The sequence below is a fragment of the Schistocerca gregaria genome, chromosome 4, assembly GCF_023897955.1.
Source record: "Schistocerca gregaria isolate iqSchGreg1 chromosome 4, iqSchGreg1.2, whole genome shotgun sequence".
NCBI classification, from domain to species: Eukaryota; Metazoa; Arthropoda; class Insecta; order Orthoptera; family Acrididae; genus Schistocerca; species Schistocerca gregaria.
The window spans coordinates 330,123,335-330,144,064 of record NC_064923.1 but is presented as its reverse complement, the minus strand read 5'-3'; the positions used below and the strand labels follow the sequence as shown (position 1 = coordinate 330,144,064).

The 20,730-nt window shown below is 43.3% G+C and overlaps 1 protein-coding gene across 1 annotated transcript in view; it reads left to right on the top strand.

Moving 5' to 3' along the window:
- Positions 1-664: 664 nt before the first annotated feature.
- The window catches only part of LOC126268010 (uncharacterized), a 315,334-nt gene continuing 295,268 nt past the window's right edge, over positions 665-20,730 (top strand). Inside the window, exon 1 of the mRNA XM_049973418.1 lies at positions 665-1,037. Coding sequence (XP_049829375.1) covers positions 1,028-1,037 — 10 coding nt within the window. The 5' untranslated portion in view covers positions 665-1,027. The remainder of the gene's footprint in view (positions 1,038-20,730) is intronic.

The window sequence follows — 20,730 nt, the reverse complement described above, 5'->3', positions numbered from 1 at the left end:
GTGTGCTAGCTACACAAAATAAACCAAGTTACATTTCTTTTCTCCATCACGCTGTGCTGAATATTAAGCTAAGCATCTTTACGGCGATAACGTTTCAACGCCAAAAAACAAAACACGCAATATGCTTTCTCTTCCGTTCACTCTATTGTAAATGCTTATTCTCATGTACAAGTCAATGTTGGCGCGCGTGCGAATCCCTGTGCGTTGTTAGCAAACGTGCATTCGTTTATGTCCGCTCATGTGTGTTCTGTGCCGAACACGGCAGACAGCACACACCAGAAACACTCTCAACCTTGCCTCTCAAGGAGGGGCGTTAGTGAGAAAGCCTGGGAATTTTCGGATACCTGCTGGTAGCAGAAATTCCCATTCCTCGTCAACTAATTCACTGATGTTGTCTTAACGCTATGTCGCAGTTACATCATGCCATTTCATGATCTCTTAATATCCCCTAAAATAGTCTAACAAAACTATCATTGAAATCCTTGCGCCCTAATTTAGTTCCAAGTTCACAGAACTTCATGATATTTATTCACTCATTAATTACCAAGGACTAGAAAATTTGCTAATGGTAACAATATTTTATTAGTCGCATAGTTATTACGAAGGCGCATAGTTAATTATAAAATTGGCTGCTTTACTTTCGTATACCTTTGCTTTCAAAATTGACATGCCAATAAGCAATCAAGGAGGTTAGAATACTTATTTGTAAACAATGATATCTCGCGGCCTTAACGTCTTTGTAGACTCACTTGTCGAAAATGGCAGGAATTTTGAGTGAGTAATGTGTGATCTTGTTTGCCGCTTGTGGAATGTTGAAAGCATTTACGAAGTGACTACCACATCAGAAGCCGCAGTCGAAGAGTATAGCACAATTTACGGATTCTGCCACACTATGCTTGTTGCTGCCTCCTGTTTTACTTGTTTATTCCAGATCATACGCAGTATTTCTGGTGTAGTGTTGATTAAATATTTATTGTGCCCTCCTAGTTTCGTACTTGGAAGAGTGTCACTGTTTGCATAATAAAAAATGAGTGTTGGTAAGTGCCTCAATCCCAAAAAAGCAACTAAGCTTGGTAAGAGATAATGACAATTCATATTCGTATTGTATTTTACATAGAAATACATGAAGTGGCTGTCAGTGTGTCTGTTGCGTCCTGTGAATATAAAAATCTTGGATGCCCAGTAGTTTAACGTTCCTTGTTTCCTCACTAGCTGTAGAAGGTCGTATCCAAAATGTTGCAATATCTCGTCACGATTAGATTGTAAACATTTCACCAGTGTTTCTTGTTTTCAATGTATGGAAACCTTCTTATTTGCCTCTCTCCTTCAAAGTGGCATAATGAGCTATTTCTGTTAATTGTAATGTACACTAGAACACCTAGAATTTAATATATTATGCGCCCCAATTCAGTAACCAAACGAAACTTCACTTTTCACACATTTATATTGGTGGCCATATGTTTTGTCACGACATTCGTCATATTTTGATTTATTTATTCTTCCAACTATGTCATTCAGTGTAAAAGACAGAGATGTAATTTTATTGACACAATTATCCTTGTCAATTTGGGTTTGTGATGTTCATAGAATTGAATTAAATTTTCTGCAATGCCAAGGAATTCGTGGAATTGTCTTCGTCCACCTCAAATCTGGTTTGAAGTGTTGTTTTGATATGAAGAACGACCTCTTCTCCCTTTATGAAAAAGTGGGTTATGCCTTTAATATTGCCCTTCAAAAGGCATATGTGTCCTCTGCTGTATCTGGCCTGCAGTTGCTCTTTGTTGACTGGCTTTACTCACTTCACATTTTGTTGGCTCTCCTACATCATCAAATACATTTTTACCATTGCAATAGGCAAAATAGTACCATTCAGCCTCCGACGCAATGTCTCCTTTGTGGTCGCAAATATTTGAAAAATTTTTTTGTTCTCGTATTGGCTGCCACTTTCTTCTGAAATGTATATGAGCTTCTTGACCATGGGCAACTTTTCTTTTATGTAATTTGTTACATACTTTCGAAACATATTGATAACCGAAGTGTTGTGCTCCAAGTAGTCGCTTAGAATGAAAATTGAAGAATTGCAAACTTTATCTTTCTCATTTTTGCAATACAGATCAAATGGATGCACTGTTGCCTGATCATGGACCTAATGATACCCTTGTATTTCATACCGAACCACAAATGTAAATTTTTCGGCAGGACTATGCATTCAGTTTCATAAAGTTGTGCTATTTTTTCTCTCTCTTCTTCAGAACCTTACTTTGGATTTCAGAAACATTGTGGTGACTTCCAAGATTTCCAAAGTTATCAATTAAATATGCAAAGTACTCTTCCTTAGATTTAACCACTGTTATCATTTGAGCCCTTTTGGTTGTGACCCACTGTTTGAAGGTAACATTGTCAAGTATTTCCTCCTCAGATTCATTAAACAGTTCAAGAGCGGATTCCTTACCAGCGCATGTTCCACACAAACTTATTATGCAGTCATAATTGTTAGTCATGGACCATTAAATCTAGTAACTCTTTGCAGTTAACATAATTGAGTTTTGCACCCACAAAATACACACACAGAGTGTGTTCCTGAGGAGACAGCCAAAATACACCACTTAGGGCCAGTTTTGCATTCAGGATGAGCATTTTGAAATCTACATAGAGTTCATTTAAATTTAAAAGCACTTGTAATTTCTGCTTTGTCATTTTAACTCCATTTGTAACAACTCTTTTGCCATCTGTGCTACCTGGGCACGTTCTACTGCTTTCATCATCTTAAAAAAAAAAAAAAAAAAAAAAAAAAAAAAAAAAAAAAAAAAAAACTGCTGGATCTTTTCAGTTGTTTCTTCACTTACACCTACTCCTTTCTTCTTTCCTAAAACTGGTAGAAGGCCTTGCCCTTTCACAAATTTTCAGGTGAGTCTAATCAAGTGATCCCAAACGTTGAACTTGTGAACTGTTATTTCTCTTGATCATGAGTCAGGGCAGGCCGAAGTGGCCGAGCGGTTCTAGGCGCTACAGTCTGGAACCATGTGACCGCTATGGTTGCAAGTTCGAATCCTTTTATGAACAATGGATCAGAGCATTTTTCCCAAAAACATAATTGTGCCTTGAATTATATATTTTTTTCTCATGATACTCACAATCTAATGATGCAGAAGAAATTACTCATAATTTAAGCAGTTTGCCTATCTTCCTCAATGTTGTTAACATTTTTTAAGTTCTTTGAAACTGAACCATAAACTGATTTTCACTCTGCAGCGGAGTGTGCGCTGATATGAAACTTCCTGGCAGATTAAAACTTTGTGCCAGACCGAGACTCGAACTCGGGACCTTTGCCTTTCGCGGGCAAGTGCTCTACCAACTGAGCTACCGAAGCACGACTCACGCCCGGTACTCACAGCTTTACTTCTGCCAGAACCTCGTCTCCTACCTTCCAAACCTTACAGAAGCTCTCCTGCGAAACATGCAGAACTAGCACTCCTGAAAGAAAGGATATTGCGGAGACATGGCTTAGCCACAGCCTGGGGCACACACTCCGCTGCAGAGTGAAAATCTCATTCTGGAAACATCCCCCAGGCTGTGGCTAAGCCATGTCTCCGCAATATCCTTTCTTTCAGGAGTGCTAGTTCTGCATGTCTCGCAGGAGAGCTTCTGTAAAGTTTGGAAGGTAGGAGACAAGGTTCTGGCAGAAGTAAAGCTTTGAGTACCGGGCGTGAGTCGTGCTTCGGTAGCTCAGTTGGTAGAGCACTTGCCCGCGAAAGGCAAAGGTCCCGAGTTCGAGTCTCGGTCTCTCGGTCGGGCACACAGTTTTAATCTGCCAGGAAGTTTCATTTGTCAGTATTATTTTTGTATGTAAGGCTAGTCGTCTATGATAACTAGGACGGGGGGGGGGGGGGGGGTAAAAAACTGATAAATCAGTTCTTGGTTGTTATTTTTGGGTCTAAAAAGTAAATTTTCTAAATTTTCAGTACTGAACTTTGGATGTCATTTTGACTGGTTATTTTTGAACTTAGGGTATTTTGGGTAATAAACAATGTTATAGAGGAAACTTTTCTGAAAGTAGTAATGTCAGTTGCAATGTTTTATCTTAACCCAATGCAAAGATATTCGAGTTAATACTAATGTCTCCCAATTGAAAATCTGCCTTGTGATTACAAATAAAAATGGTCACCATTCAGTAATGATAAAAAGATAAAGTTTTTAAATAACTGTTTTGAACTGCTCAGTGATAGGGTAATCACATTTAAAAAATCAAATTTATATTTATTTTTAAACATATAAATTATTATATTCAAATATAAAATATGAATACAAAAATTAATTTATATTTAAAAATGCTCAAGCAGCAGTCATTGGATTACTTCATATCTTTGTGCAGTCGAACACCAACACTGAAATTTTTGCAGTACTTTGCTAACATATAGGTGTACAAAATGGGCAAAAATCAAATTTTTATAGTCAGTCCCACCAGAGATAAGTAGCTCCAAACACTACAAAAAAATAGAGAGGCTGTGGTCATGTGAGTGTTTTTTGCCTATTTCCAATGAAGGGCTTGTGATCCGAAAGTTCGCTTTCTGACAGCCTTTTTGTTATCCTCTCTTAATCTAATTTTGTTTTATCTGGTATTGTGATTATGTACATTATTGTTCTTTTTGAACTACAATGAATTATTTATAATAATCTTCATGAAGGAATAAATATACTGTAGAGCAGTACACAAAGTGCCCACCTCATTAAAACAGATGTCTACAAGATGATTGTGGGTGAGCACCTCATATCACTCTTCCAGCATGTTTTTGAGCAACAAAGACTTTCTTTCTTAAATATGAACTACCTCAGAACATCATTCATATGACGTTGATGAATGAAAATATGTCAAATTCCTGGTTTGTCTCCCTCCTAGATTTGTGATGATTCTAAGTGCAAATGTGACTTAGTTGTTTCAATATTTCGAAAATGTGCTTTTGTAGTGTAGCAGAATAGTAAAGAGTTGTAAACGTGGAATATTGTCAAAGTTTTGTGGCCTATTCTGAGAGCCAGAGGCAGTAGGTCAGCCAAGAGGTAAGAGGATTGCATATGTATTGGAGTGTGTTGTCACGCAGGGGGCAGTGGCCTGGTTACACACAACAGGCGAGAGAGAATTGTTTAGCACACGGGTTTGTGTTAGATGGAGACTTTCATAGAGTGCAAGACAGAGTTGTAGCTTCAGCTGTACCGCATTTCACAACTTCGCGTAATTCTGCCGCAACAACACGGAACTCTGTCGCAAGAACACCTAAGGGGCAAGTACGACAGATAAATCAGCAGTATAAGTGGAATGAATCAGTAGGCGGTGGGCCCGGGGACTTCTGACACCAAATCTGTAGGCACACCAGTAGTCCCGGTACCTATGGTGGACTGGAAGCTGAGCGGTGACCTCTCCAGTTGTCAGGATGCTAGGCAATGACTGTGGATGCGTCAGATACACCAAAGAAACATTATTAATTCATGACACCTTTATTCCTGCCAAGTAAATTGTGGCCTGCATAACACAGGCTGGCTGAGGTTTGTGATATCGACGACCTTCCCCGAGTCCTTGCTGACTCGGAGTGATGACACCAGCTCCGGGCCGCACCAGTCTTGCTAGCGCAGTGCCGCGTGCTGTTACATAGCGCTGGATTGCCCCTCTTCTTCCCTGCTCCTCCTGGTGGCTCGTCCACAGTGGACGGGCGGAATGGGCTGCAGTCCCCCAGCGTCGTTGGCTCACCCGGTTGTGACAGTGGATGCACAGGGCCTAGGCCCCGCACGATCTCGACGATGGCTCACTGATGTAGTCAGTATTGGTGGTGAGCAAGTCGGCCACGATGTCTGCTAATCCTGGGTTGATGATTGACAGCGGCAGCAGAAAGGACCCGAGCTGGTACTGTCCCCTCATGTCTGCTGCTGGATGGGCCACCCTTACTGCAACATCTCCTCAATAAAGATTAACATGTCGATCACCGAGCTGAGCACTACACAGCGACCCAGTACACATCTAACTGCGAGTGCCTTCTTGCTATCAAAGCTGTTGTATTTAAAGGACGCATGAGCGACGTCCTGATGTCATGCTCGTTTGTAATGAACGCATTCGTTCCACTTATACTACTGATTTATCTGTCGTACTCACCCTTTAGGTGTTCTTCTGACAGAGTTACATGTTGTTATGGCAGACATACGCGAAGTTGTGAAATGCAGTACAGCTGATGCTATACCTCTGTTTTACACTCTATGAAAGTCTCTGTCTAACACAAACCCGCGTGCTAAGCAATTCTCTCTCACCTGTTATGTGTAACCAGGCCACTGCCCCCTGCGTGACGACACATTCTGATACATATGCAATCCTCTTACCTCTTGGCTAACCTACTGCCTCTGGCTCTCGGCATAGGTAACGAAACTTTGACAATATTCCACGTTTCCAACTCTTTACTATTCTGCGACACTACACTTTTTCCAGTTTAAATTATCATCAACATGGATACTTTCAAATTTTAGTTTCCTCCCTATTTACTGTTTTCTCAGTATGAGTTACACTAATCATTGGTGTAGTACCTTAAGATGTGCAGAACTGAATATTTGTGCCTTTTTAAAACTGTGGGTGAGATTGTTCACAGAAAGCCAGTCAATGACACTTTTAAGAACATTGTTTACCATTTTTTCTGTGGCTGTATGTGGGATTCCTTGGACTGATTACAACACTAGTTTAATCCACAAAAAGAACGAATTCTGGGTGTTGTCTGTTAGACAGGAGTTTGTTTACATATTTGAGTAACAATGGTGGGCCTAAGATTGAGCATTGGGGAATGCCATACATAATTTCTCCCAGTCAGATAAATGTCCCCTAAGACATTGGTTGAATTACTAAGTACAACTTTCTGTTTTTTTTATTTGATATGAGATCCATTTATTGGCTGTACCACTCAACCATAAAAACGTAATTTATCTGGGAGATATTGTTAGATAGATCCCAGAAACTGCAAATTTGGCGCTGTTTTGTTATTTAAGACTTCTAAAATTATGTGTATGAATGTGTAAATGGCATTCTCAGTTGAGCAACTCTTCTGAAATCCTAGCTGTGATTTACTGAGACATTATTGTTGCTCAAGTAAGATAATATTGTAGAATGCATCACCCATTGAAAAATTTTGCAAAATGATATCTGTAGTGAAACAGGTCAATAATTATTGACATCTCTCTCTTATCGCCCTTCTTATAGAGGACCTTATCTATACTATATTTCAATCTCTCTGGAAAAATGCCTTGAGCTAGTAATGTGTTAGACATGTCAGATAAGACAGTACTTATTATATTGGGAACAAATCTTAAGTATTCTGCTGGAAACATTATCAAATCCTGATGAGCTTTTATTTTCGAGACAATATATAATTTTTTTAATTACAGAGAGAGAAGTTGATGTTGCCTTCATGTGACTGAACGGTGTGGGAGTTGCTTTCTCGACATATTGCTGTGTTTTTTTTCTATTGATCTGTTTGTTGCTGTATTGTCTACTATATTTAAGAAATTATTACTAAACATATTTACTACCTGTGACTCATCATTCATAGCTCATAAATTTAATTAAATAGTGATGGTATCCTGTTCTGTGGCTGGTTTTCCTGCCCCTCATTTCACTACTTTCCTCTGTACCCCAAGTCTGTCCGAATTGCAGGTTTCTGACATAATATAGATTTCCCTTGATTTGTAATAACTTCTATTAGTAATTTTGAGTACTTGTGTGGTGTGTAAGTACTGCAGGACTTCTATTTGTTCTTGTTTGTTTTCTTATTTTCACAGTTTATATGTTACATTCTGTCTACTCATAAACATCCTTGAAACTTTAATTTGTTTTCTCTGATAGGAGTCCTCATGTTTTATCAGTGACTATGATTTTGCTGTCATCGGCAAAGATAACTTTTTCTGTGTGTCATATACTGTCTGGAAAGTCATTGGTATATATTAAGAACAGAAATGGAGCAATCTCACTACAATTTGGGACACATATGTTTGTCGGAAAATTGTTTTATTAAAATTATATTGCCACCAGACATTGAACTATCTCTGTCTTTTGCACTCTGTTTCCCAGATAGGCCATGAGAGTGTAACCACCTGTTTGGCAGTCGTCTTACACTTATTGTTTTTGGCTTGTTTAGTGCTATTTTATGGTCAATGGTGTCAAAAGCCTTAGAAAAGTCTAAGAAAAAGACTGTACCACGGTCAGCCAAAACAGCAACAAGAACCACAGATGCGAAATCCATAATGACCGATTTTGTACTTCTCCCACATCTGAATCCAAACTGTACTTCATTAAAAATGTTGTATTTATTCATGTAACTCATTAGTCTATCATTCATGGTTGATTCAGTTATTTTTGAGAAGTAGTGAAACTGGCTTGTACTTCCCCCCAGGGGGTCAACAGCTCTTTTGTGGGTATGCGCATGGCAAGCACAGGACCCCGAGCTAGTGTGGCTCTCTTTCCTTTCTGGGCTGCATACCTTCCTTTTCCACATCCTTCCCCATTGCCCACCCCTCCCCCCCCCCACCCCCCACCGACCTCTTCCCTTCCCCTTCTCCCTCTTTGGGAGTATGTTTTGTGCCTACATCTGGAGGCCGACACATGTAACTGTAAGATATAGTCTCTCTTCTTTGCTCTTTATGCTAGAAAGTCTCTGTCCTCCCTTTGTCCTTCTCTTTTCCTTGCTTCTTCTCTTTACACTCTTCTCTGCTGCAGCATTTGAGACCTCTCTTCTTTCCTTTTCTTTGTTCGTCCTTTTCTTTTTTCTTTCCTCCCTGTGCGTGTTTGAAGGCCAACCCATGCGTTCCCAAGTGTAGCCAGTGTCAGGGTAACGTGTGATTCCCCACCCCGGGTTGACAGGTAGGACACATACGTACCCCCTGGTAATGGCCAGGCCCAGGGAGATGTGATTACCCGAGCTGGTACCTTCAGAACGTGCCGATTGGTCCCTCCGTCTGTTTCTCTGGAGGTGTGACCTGAGGTGTGAACAATCACCTAAGGCGGGAGTGCTCTTAGATAGGGCCCCCACAAGGAAGGAGCATGTCATCGAAGACGCCAGTAATCATGGGAGATACTTTTGCAATGGGTTCCTCTATGTCTACAATTTCTGCTCACAAGCGAAAGTTAGAGGAGTCTCAGCCAAGGAAAATTCTTCCATGAGTGCCGCAGTTCCTTGTTGTTCCTTGTTGGACGAAGGTCAAGACTTCTTCTCAATCAACCCTTTCATTATTCAGAAAGGTTTCAATGCTATTGCAGGTCCTGTAAAGTGTTGCTCCCGATTACTAAATGGCACCTTGTTGTTAGATACAGTCAGTACCCTCTAGGCACAAAAATTGTTGCAAACTCCACTACTACACACCTTCCCTGTCCGAGTGGAAGTGCATCGCACTTTAAATTCATCACGAGGGCTGATTTATACATGCTCACTTGATGGAGTGTCCAACGAGGACATTCAAAACTACCTGTCTGACCAGGACGTAACGGCTGTACATCGAGTCATTAAAAAGAGTTGACAAGGACTTGGTACCAACCCGTACTATCTTCTTGACATTTGACAGAGTTCACCTTCCATTGAACATTAAAGCGGACTATGAGATAATTTCAGTACGCCTTTACATCCCCAACACTATGCGATGCTATCAGTGTCAGCGGCTTAATCATACCAGCCAGTCGTGTTCCATTCCAGCCAAATGCGTTACATGTGGCAAGCATGGCTTTGAGGGTGCTTGTCCACCTCCATCCCCTCGTTGCGTCAACTGTAAGGGTCACCACGTTGCTTCCTCTAGAGATAGCCCAATTTCAGAGATGAACGACTTATTCAAGAAATCAGAGTGTAGGAAAAGGTGTATACATTTGCTGCTCGTAAGTTATTCGCCAGTCAAAAGCCCACTGTGCCACCAGCAGGTAAATAGAGCACTGTTCTTGCATCTCCTCGGCCTACTAAGGAGGCACCCAAGCAGGCTTGTGATCTCACCTTTAGTGCCACGGTTGTCAGGTCGGCCAGCGCAAAGGTCGCCAATTCAACCTCCCCACTATCACTCTAAAGCTCACTCATCATCAGCTCCTGCTAAATCATGAGCCCCAAAATCAGACACTCGGGCTTCCAAAAAAGAGCCTACTCGTGAAGATTTTTTACATACCCCGGCTTCACAACCATAGATTCCTCCCTCATCTCACTGCCCTGTTTCCAAGAAGGTTCATAAGAAACAAAGTTCCTCTTCTTCTCCGCCATGGCATGTCTCATCTATAGTGCCATCTGGCGGTAACCGCTCCTCGATCGTCTTCCGTGTTGCCAAGGCGCACTGCTGGTGGCCAATCAACCGGCTGATCACTGGTGGCAGGAGCTGCCCCCGAACAACCTATGGATCAGTATCTTCTGCCTTTGGCTGAATGCTGTTCCATGCTGTTGGCCGCCGGCTCTCAGCAGTTATTAAATTGACAGCAACCGTGGTAAGATTTTTCCCTTTTCTGTCCACCCTACATCAGTTTTCATGTGGAATATTAGTGTCATTCGAGCCAGTCGTGATGAATTGTTGTATTAGTGTCATTCGAGCCAATCGTGATGAATTGTTGATTCTCTTACGATCCTACTCCCTGGTCATCTTCTGTCTTCAGGAAACAAAGCTGCATCCCCACTATTGCTTTGTTTTCCCTCATTTCCAGCCAGTCCGGTTTGATGGCACTATGGCGCACGGAGGACTTACGATTCTTCTCCATGCTACTGTCCATTATTACCAAATCCCCTTATACAGTTCCTATTCGCTGGTTGGGGACTGGGGACTTCAATGCCCACCACACCACCCACTTTGGGGATCTCCGTGTCCTTGTCCTCGAGGCTCTCTATTGATAGACCTCTCCCCCCCAAGCAAAACTTGTTTGCCTCAACACGGAGAACCTACATTTTATCCTAATTAGAAGCGGCAAGTAAACTGAGAACTTTTTATGCAAGGACTCTGTCATGAAAGACTTCGTAGTCATACATTTTTGTCTGCCTGTATGACAAATTTCTCTCATTTGGACCTTTCGGTCGGTACTGTTCAGCTAGCTTGGCACTTTGAATGGTTTACTCTTGCTGATGCACACTCGAGTGACCTTTTTACATGTGTCCTTAGAGTGCTGCCATCTACACGCCCGAGATGCTGGAAGTTTGCCCATGCCGAATGGACATTTTTCTCCTCTCTAGTGACATTTTATGACTTGTCACTTTCCTAACGTCGATGATCATGTTACAGAAGTTATTCCTACAGCCGGAGAATGTTCAATACCTCAGACCTACGATTTGCCACAGCGTTCCCCAGTTCCTTGGTGGAACGAGGCATGCCATGACGCAATATGCAAGCGGAGACATGCTCTTCATGTTTTCCGCCACCATCCTACTTTGCCCAACTTTATCTGCTATAAGCAATTACATGCGCGATGCCGTCGCGTCATCCGCAATAGCAAGAAGGCAAGCTGGGACTTCTTTACTATCTCCTTTAACACCTTCACTCCCTCCTCAGTAGTTTGGAGTCGAATTCGACGGTTATCTGGCGCGTCTAGTTTCTCCTCGATCTCTGGGCTCACTGTCGCACATGATACCTTAGTGGGCCCAGTTGAAATTTCTAACTCATTGGGTCAACACTTTGCTGAGATTTCGAGCTCTTCAAATTACCCACCAGCCTTTCTCCAGAAGAAACGTGCAACGCAGATGCAACCTCTTTCTCTCTCCTCTCAAAATAGCGAAAGCTACAATACTGTTTTCTCCATGCGGGGAACTCCAACATGCACTCTCTTCTTCTTGCTCTTTCGCCCCAGAACCGGATGGTGTCCATGTCTAAATGTTGCTACATTTATCGTACCATAGTATGCGTTACCTCCTTCGCCTTTATAATCAAATTTGGATCGGCAGTACCTTTCCCAGAAGATGGCGGGAAGCTATCATTGTTACTGTTCCAAAACCTGGAAAGGATAAAAATCTCCCCTCTAGCTGTCACCCCATATCTCTCAGGAGAAGTTTACGTTAGATTTTGGAGCGTATGGTGAACTGCCGTTTGGCCTGGTGGCTGGAGTCCCGAAGCCTTTTAACATCTGCCCAATGCCATTTCTGAAAGCATCATTCTGTAGTTGACCATCTTGTTGCTCTCTCCAGTTACATCATGAACAATTTTCTCAGGAAACGCCAAACGTTAGCAATATTTTTTGATCTCGAGAGAGCATACGATACCTGTTGGAAGACAGGTATCCTCCGCACACTGTTCTCTTGGGGCTTTTTGAGGTCAGCTACACCTTTTTATTCGTGAATTTATGATAGAGCGCACATTTAAAGTGTGGGTGAACACTACTCTCTCCCGTACTTTCTCCCAAGAAGACAGGGTGCCCCAGGGCTCTGTGCTAAGTGTTGTACTGTTTGCCATCGCCATAAAACCAGTTATAGATTGTCTCCTACCTGATCTCTCGGGCTCCCTCTTTGTTGACGATTTTGCGATATACTACATCTCTCAACGGACCAGCATTCTTGAACGACGTCTTCAAGGATGTCTCTATCGCATCCGCTCTTGGAGCATAGAAACCGGCTTCCGCTTTCCTCCCAGTAAGACAGTCTGTGTAAATTATTGGCATCATACAGAGTTTCTTCTGCCTTCCCTACATCTAGGCCCTGTTGACTTTCGATTTGCGGATGTCGCTAAATTCTTGGGACTTATGTTTGACAGAAAACTGTGCTGGTCCTCTCATGTTTCCTATCTTTCGGCTCACTGTCTGTGTTCCATCAACAACCTTCGTGTTCTGGATGGTACCTTTTGGGGAGCGGACTGAGTGGTCCTTCTCCATCTATATCGCACCTTAGTGCACTCAAAATTGGATTGTGGAAACATAGTTTACTCCATTTCTTGGCCGTCTATTCTTCGGCGTCTCGACTCTGTATACTACCGTGGAGATTGCGTTTAGCATCTGGAGCATTTTACACCAGCCTCGTGCAAAGCCTTCATGCTGAGAGTGCTGAATCTCCGCTGTCCAATCAGCGAGCTGTCCTTCTGAGTCATTACGCTAGCCATTTGTCTTCCATGCCTGCTCATCCGGCCCATGATTTTTTTTCGACCCCTCCTAGGATTTAGGGCATGCAGGCTGCCCTTCCTCTCTGCTACTACCGGGAGTCCGCTTCCGTCAACTGGTACATTCTCTTTCCTTCCACTTTCTTAAAACACTCTTGACAACTGGGGGTACAGCACCACCTTGGCTTCGGCCCCGGACCTGCCTGCTCTGTGAACTTTGTCAGCTTCCCAAGGATGGTACCCTTTCTCATGTTTATCATCAGGCGTTTGCTGCTCTATCCGCACAAATGGAGAATGCCACATTTATTTACACTGACGGCTCAAAAACCTCATTTGTTGTTGGGAGTGCCTGTTTTGTTGGCGACACCCGTAATAGATTTCGGCTTCCCGACCAGTGTTTGCTTTTTACTGCGGAGCTTTACGCCATTCTCCCGGCTCTCGAAATCATCTGTCGCCATAAGCGGACACATTATATTTTATGCTCAGATTCGCTCAGCTCTCTCCTCAGCCTTAAAGCTCTTTATCCTGTCCACCCTCTGGTTCACCGGATTCAGGACTGCCTCCACTTGCTCCACTTGGGGGTCGTCTCTGTGGCATTCTCTGGATCCCAGGACACGTTGGTATCCATGGAAACGAGGCAGCCGATATAGCAGCAAAGGCTGCAGTCTCTCTTCCTCAGCCTGCTGTTTGCATGGTTCCCTTTGCTGATCTACAGAGTGTTTTATTTCGTTGTGTTGCTCTTTTATGGCAAGCGCATTGGTCTACACTTCCTGATAATAAATTGTGGGACGTGAAACCTCTTCCCTGTGCTTGGACCTCTTCCTCCCGAACTTCGTCGGGAGGAGGTAATTTTAACTAGACTCTGGATAGGGCATTGCCTCTTTAGCATCAACATCTTTTAAGTGGCGATCCTCCCCCACTTTGTCCCCACTGCTCTCAACTGGTGGATGGTGAGACACCTTTTACTTCAGTGCTCCTATTTTGCTCCGCTACCTGCCCATTTACAGCTGTCGCCTGATATACCTTACATTTTAGCAGATGACATACACTCAGCAGATCACGTCCTCAAGTTTATCAGTGTCAGTGAGATGATGTTGGTCATTTGAAGCTCTTTTAGGGGAAAACATCCCCCCTTCTGTAGTGGTTTTCTAAGCTTTCCTTCTGTTTTTTAGTTTCCCCTCTTTCTGAATTTCGCTCCCATTGTTTCTGCTTTTCCATTCGTTTTTTTTTTTTTTTTAATTTTTTAATTTTTTTTACTCTTACCTAAGCCACAGACTGGGCGCTAATGACCGTAGCAGTTTTGTGCCCTAAAAACATAACAAAAAAAAGCTTGTACTTCAGAGTTTATATTAGATTAGACGCACATTTCATTCCAATGGCTTTGTAATGAGGAGATCATCCAGGATGTAGAACATGTTAGAGAAACAAGAATACGTAAGTATTTACAAAGAAAAAGAAACGTGCTAATGTGCCTTCTGCAGATCCCAGGTGAAATGGTCTTCATGGGTGTGGAATAAGTACAAAACAATCATAAATATATTTCTATTTGAAAGGCAGTAAATAACTTGTCACAAAACATGTAAATGTTCAGTACACTGAGGTGCATGTGATAATTATTCTGAGGCCATTATAGTCATGCATCATCAAAAAAATTACATCACATATTTACAATGGTTGCATTAGCACTAGCACACTGAATTTGTCCAGAAGTAAGATTGGACTAATACATAAGTTAATGTTAATAATAAAACAGAAAGAAACCTCCACATGGGAAAAACATACCAAAAACAAAGATTCCAAGACCCACCAAGCGGGAAAACGCCGGCAGACAGGCACAAGAACAAAACACACAAACACACACACAGAATCACCAGCCCTCGCAACCGACGGCCGCCATCCCAGGAAGGAGAGGGAAAGACGAAAGGATGTGGGTTTTAAGGGAGAGGGTAAGGAGTCATTCCAATCCCGGGAGCGGAAAGACTTCCCTTAGGGGGAAAAAAAGGACAGGTGTACACTCGCGCGCGCACACACACACACACACACACACACACACACACACACACACACACACACACACACACACATATCCATCCGCACATACACATGCCCGCGATCGAACCGGGGACCTTCTGCGTGTGAAGCAGACGTGATAACAGCTACACTACGGAAACGGCGGACGTGAGGAGTCCATTCCTGTTCTCTCGAAATTACCTCAGCCTCTCTCCCGTCCGCGAATGCACACGAGACAGTTCTTTTGACAGCCTGGAAACCATCACAGCCAAGGGCTCAAGAAGTCTTCGGGGTGCTCGAGAGGGTATTTGCCGTAGCACCCCTAACGAGATAGCGGCGTTTCCCGCAGTCGTGATTGCAAGTCATAGCAGCAAAAGCAATCACTTTCTTAGCAGCAGGTTTTTTTGTTCAGGACCGTGCGCCACTAGGCGACAGGGCGGGGGTTGGGGGACGGGACGAGACGACGGTGTCAAGCGCCAACCGCCAACCCTTCCCTTCCCTCCCCTCTCCTTTTACTACTTCTTCTTGGGCGAAGCCTTCGCCTTAGACGGCATCGTTGTCGCCTTCTTCGGGCGCGGCCCCTTCGGCTTCTTCGTCGGAACCTTGGCGGCCTTCTTCGCCTTCGACGGCAACTTGGCCTTGGCCGGCTTGGCCGCAGCCGCCTTCTTCGCACCCGCGGGAGCGGCCGACGCCGCAGACGCCTTCTTGGCGGCGCCCGCCTTCCGACCGGTCGCCGCCTTCACGCCACCAACCTTCTTTGCGCCGGCCGCACGGGTGCCCTTCTTCTCCTTGCTGGCCGGAGCGGCGCGCTTCTTCTTTGCACCGCCACCACGAGCCTTGCCGCCCTCGGCCGCCCCGCCGCCGGCGCCGGCAAGCTTGAAAGAGCGCGACGCGCCCTTCCCCTTCGTCTGCACCAGCTCGCCAGCCATGACGGCCGACTTGAGGTACTTCTTGATAAAGGGCGCCAGCTTCTCCGCGTCCAGCTTGTAGTGCGCGGCAATGTACTTCTTGATCGCCTGCAGCGACGAGCCGCCGCGCTCCTTCAGACTCTTGATGGCGGCCGTCACCATCTCAGAGGTGCGCGGATGCGCAGGCTTGGCGCGCAGCTTCTTAGCAGATGACGCAGACTTGGCCTTCTTCGTAGTGCCGGTGGCGGCGGGTGCCGCGGCAGTCTCCTAAGGGAAGTCTGTGTATGTGCGGATGGATATGTGTGCGTGTGCGTGTGTGTGTGTGCGCGAGTGTACACCTGTCCTTTTTTTCCCCTTAAGGGAAGTCTTTCCGCTCCCGGGATTGGAATGACTCCTTACCATCTCCCTTAAAACCCACATCCTTTCGTCTTTCCCTCTCCTTCCTGGGGGGGCGGCCGTCGGTTGCGAGGTCTGGTGATTCTGTGTGTGTGTTTGTGTGTTTTGTTCTTGTGCCTGTCTGCCGGCGTTTTCCCGCTTGGTGGGTCTTGGAATCTTTGGTTTTGGTAAGTTAATGTTATTAGCAACATATACACATCAGTTGGTTCTATTAACAAATTCATCAATGAAGTAGGTGTAGACCACCAACAAATCCTATAGCAGGGTTGTCACAACTTCTGGAAATCAGAGAGATCAGGAAATTTCAAACTTACCAGGAAAATTTGGAAAAAAAAGAAAAATAAACACTGGAAAAATTTTGTTTTTGTCTCAGCATCATGAAAGTGTGTGTTTACTGAGATGTCATGCTTTGTCGCTGGCTGTATGCACCTGAATATGTGTGCCGCTTCCCTGCTCTCTCATTCTTACTGCTTCTACCCTTCCCACCCCGCCCCTCCCCTCAGCTGCCACCACTACTTGTTACTAGCCAAGCAGCTGTTGATGTGAGGCAGGGGGGGGCATGAGGAGTGGTTTGTTTGTATCTGATTCTCAGTACTTGTCGACGCAATGGCCAGAGACAAGGGTCATGTGTGTATGAGTTGTGTCTGAGTGATTGTGTGATTGTGTGAATGTGTGCATGATCTCGTTTTCTGACAAAGGCTATGGCCAAAAATTTAGTTGTGAGAGTGTGATTCTCTTTTCTATGTGCCTGTCTGTGGCTCAGCGATTATCTTTACAGTGAGTTGCTACCTATCCTCATTGGTATTGATTCTCAGAGTATTCGCGAGAGTTATCTGTTGCATGGGTGATCACTGCGAACTCATTTCATCAACGTGGTGTTTGTGGCACGTGAATAGCTGACCACATGAGGGGGCTTCCATGAAGGATCTCTAACAGATAGGGCCTGCCAATCTGAAGCACATAATTTCCAACTAATGTGTGGGCCCTACCTGTTGGATCTAGTCTTACCTATGTGCCTGCAGGCTGGGTCTGTCTGTGTTTGGCGTAATGTGGTGGATTTTCATGGTTTATCCTTGGACATGGGACTGTGGTGCTTTGCAGCAGGCCAGAACCCATTGACAATGGAATTCAGGAATTGTGACCTGTTTCACTCCATGTACATTGTACACTGTGGCATTTTATAGGCATTTTATTTATTCTAGCACATTTTGGCACTTCGAAAGTAGTTTATATATTAGAAAGTATGGACAATAAGAAGAAGAAAATTTTGGCAGTTGGTGCAGTTTGTATGCTATGTACTCTTGTATTCCTTGAAAGAAAAATCACACAATACCAGTAGAATAATAGACATAACACAGTGGGTAAGAACTGACAATAATGAACATAGCAAAACCAACATTTTACTGGCAGTCACCTATAGTGTGGGTTTACACAACTCTTCCCCACCTTATACATTTCTTTCAAGAGGCCTATGTTTTTCTGAAGTTATTTCTCAAAGCTGTGAAGGCATTTTAAATCTGTCTTCCGACTCCAACAAAACACGTATTTTTATCTCCAAATGTGTTTTGCTTCATTGAAATAAAATAACAGTGGTCTTAATGAAACATATATACCATTTGGCTTGCTTTCTCCATCTAAAAACAGTTTATTACAAAATCAGTTAATATTTTTGCTCACATGTATAGAAATACGAAGTCCTTACATTTTTTTGTCAACTTACGTCTTTACTTATGCTTGAGATCTCAAAATTTGTTAGGGAAAAGTACTAAAACTGGTCTGGAAATCAGGGAATTTCACTTGGGGAAACTTGTAGCAACTCTGTATAAGCTCCTCTTAAAATGAACTTCGTTAGTAGCTAAACTTTTTATTACTGCTGGCAAGTCATTGAACCCATGTGCACTGAATAATGGACACCTTTCTTAATGAAAGTGACTACATCTATGTGAAGATTGTTCTTGTTTCTATTATGGATCGTATGAACTTCATGTTTGTTTTGAGAAATAAATATATTTTTAATGACCAGTTTCACTATGGAATAAATATATTTGGAAGCAGTAATTGGTATCTAGTTTCCTAACAGGTGTCTGTAGGATGTTCTTGGTATCACACCACAATAATTCTTATTATACATATTTGGACCTGAAAAGCTTTAGCTTGGCTTGATGAGTTACCCCAAAAAATAATCCCGTATGACATTGTGAATGAAAGTGAGCACAGTATGCTGGATTTTTTTATTTTCGTACTTTCTATGTCTGACAACATTTGCATTGCAAATAAGTTTGGTTAGGTGCTCCAGTAGTTCTGTGATTTGCTCCTGTCATTTGAATTTATTATCAAGCTGTAATCCCAATAATTTAACATTGTCAATGTATCCAAGGAAAGGTAAGGAACCTTGTGAGACATCTTCTGTAGTTAAGTTTCCAGCTGGATGATGCCTGATAGCTTAGTATCTTTCTGTATGACACCCTTTGTTTCCCATCAGAGGTATAGAATATCAACCATTTTTAAGGATTTCCTGTTGCTGTGTAATATTCTAACTTACTTAAAAGGAGACAGACCACAAAATATACCAGTATCCTGTAATTTGTTGTGTAATGAATTATGTGGAGTCTCATTGTATGTGTAGATAGGCTTCTCGACATTGAAAGCTTTTGGCACTATATTATTTACTGTTAGCTGTTTAAGAAGTCAATTTTATACCAAATTATCTTTTCTAAAATTTTTGAGAATGGTGGAGAAAGTGAAATCAGATGGAAATTTGATGGTATTTTCAGATTTTATAGTGTTCATTACTTCTGCAGGTGTAGTGATGGTCATATGAATATTACTGAAGTTCTTTGTAATGACTGATCCAAAGATATTTCTTGGCAGTTTCTGCTGAAAGTGACAACCACAGCTTTTCAGTAATAATTATAAAACAAGTTGAGTAGGCTGCTATTGACAGAAGTGAAATCTTGTATGAATGTTGTGCCTGTTGTTACATTTGGAACATGGGGATGTACTAGATGAGGTCTACATGTGAATAAGAGATGGAAAGATAGGATGGCTGAGCATTGTGCAGAAAATGTTCTATTGGTTGTTCTACTCCCACCTTCAATTTGTGTGGTGCTATGCTTGTGTCTGTCTTTTCCAGATTCAAGTTTTATAGTGCCCCTTACTACTTTAGTTTTAATCATATGTATAGCTGGTATTACTGAGACATATTGAGTCTCACCTTTAGCCAGCTGTAGTGCCAGTAGTGGTAGTGTCGTCGTAACTGCCGTCTGCTTCACATCTGCTGTGCAGCAAGCTACGTAACTTTGAAGTATTAACTGTGTTTTTCTTACTTGTCACTTCTTTTTCTGTGTGTATTTGCTTTTAGGAAGCTTTAATTTTCGAGTACTAAAATTTCTTGTTTGTTGTGAATACAGTCCGGAGACAGTTACTGCTTATTTTCATTGTTTTCGACAAGAAGCGTCTAGTAACCACAGTTTAGTCAGCTATCAGTCGCCTTTAGTGAATTAGCAGTCTAGTTAAAAGTTGATTACTTAACTCTCTACAGGAAATTGTTGATTTCTTAGGATGGGTAGGATGTGTGACTGCTGTGTACGGACGCAGGAGGAGCTGGCCACTGTTTGCGAAGAGCTGAACTTGCTGATGGCCACGGTCCACCCGTTTTCGGGCTGCTGCCTCGGAGTGTAGCAGCAGTGGGGAGTCTGGTGTGTCGCATGGTACACCCTAGGTGTTACATGTTCCACCCGTGGTCCCTGCTGTCGAGACATCTTCGTGGGTACCGGGCGCAGTTGGGCCACCCTCTCCCCAAGGGGAGTGGTGGGTTCAGCAGTGTTCATGCCGCATGAGGCGGAGGGTCAATGTGGAGGCTGATCATGTGGCATCGCCTGCTCTGCCTGTGAGTGGACGTTTGGCCTTCCTTCAGCAAGGTCCGAGCAGGCACACAGAGGGAGGGGTTTATTAGTGATTGGGAGCTTCAATGTTAGGCGGGTGATGGAGCCTCTTAGGGAATTAGTGGAAAGCTCGGGGAAGAAGGCCAGTGTTCACTCTGTCTGCTTGCCAGGGGATGTCATTCAAGATGTGGAGGAGGCCCTGCCGGCAACAATAGAGAGCACTGGGGCACCCAACTGCAAATTGTTGCTCTTGTCGGCACCAATGACTCCTTCCGTCAGGGTTCAGAGGTCATCCTCAGTTCATACAGGTAGTTGGCAGAGTTTGTGAAGGCGGAAAGCCTCGCTCGCAGGGTGGAATCTGAGCTAACTATTTGTAGTGTCGTTCCCAGAACTGATCATGGTCCTCTGGTTTGGAGCTGAATGGAAGGCTTAAACCAGAGGCTCAGATGATTCTGTGGAGATCTGGGGTGCAAATTTCTCTA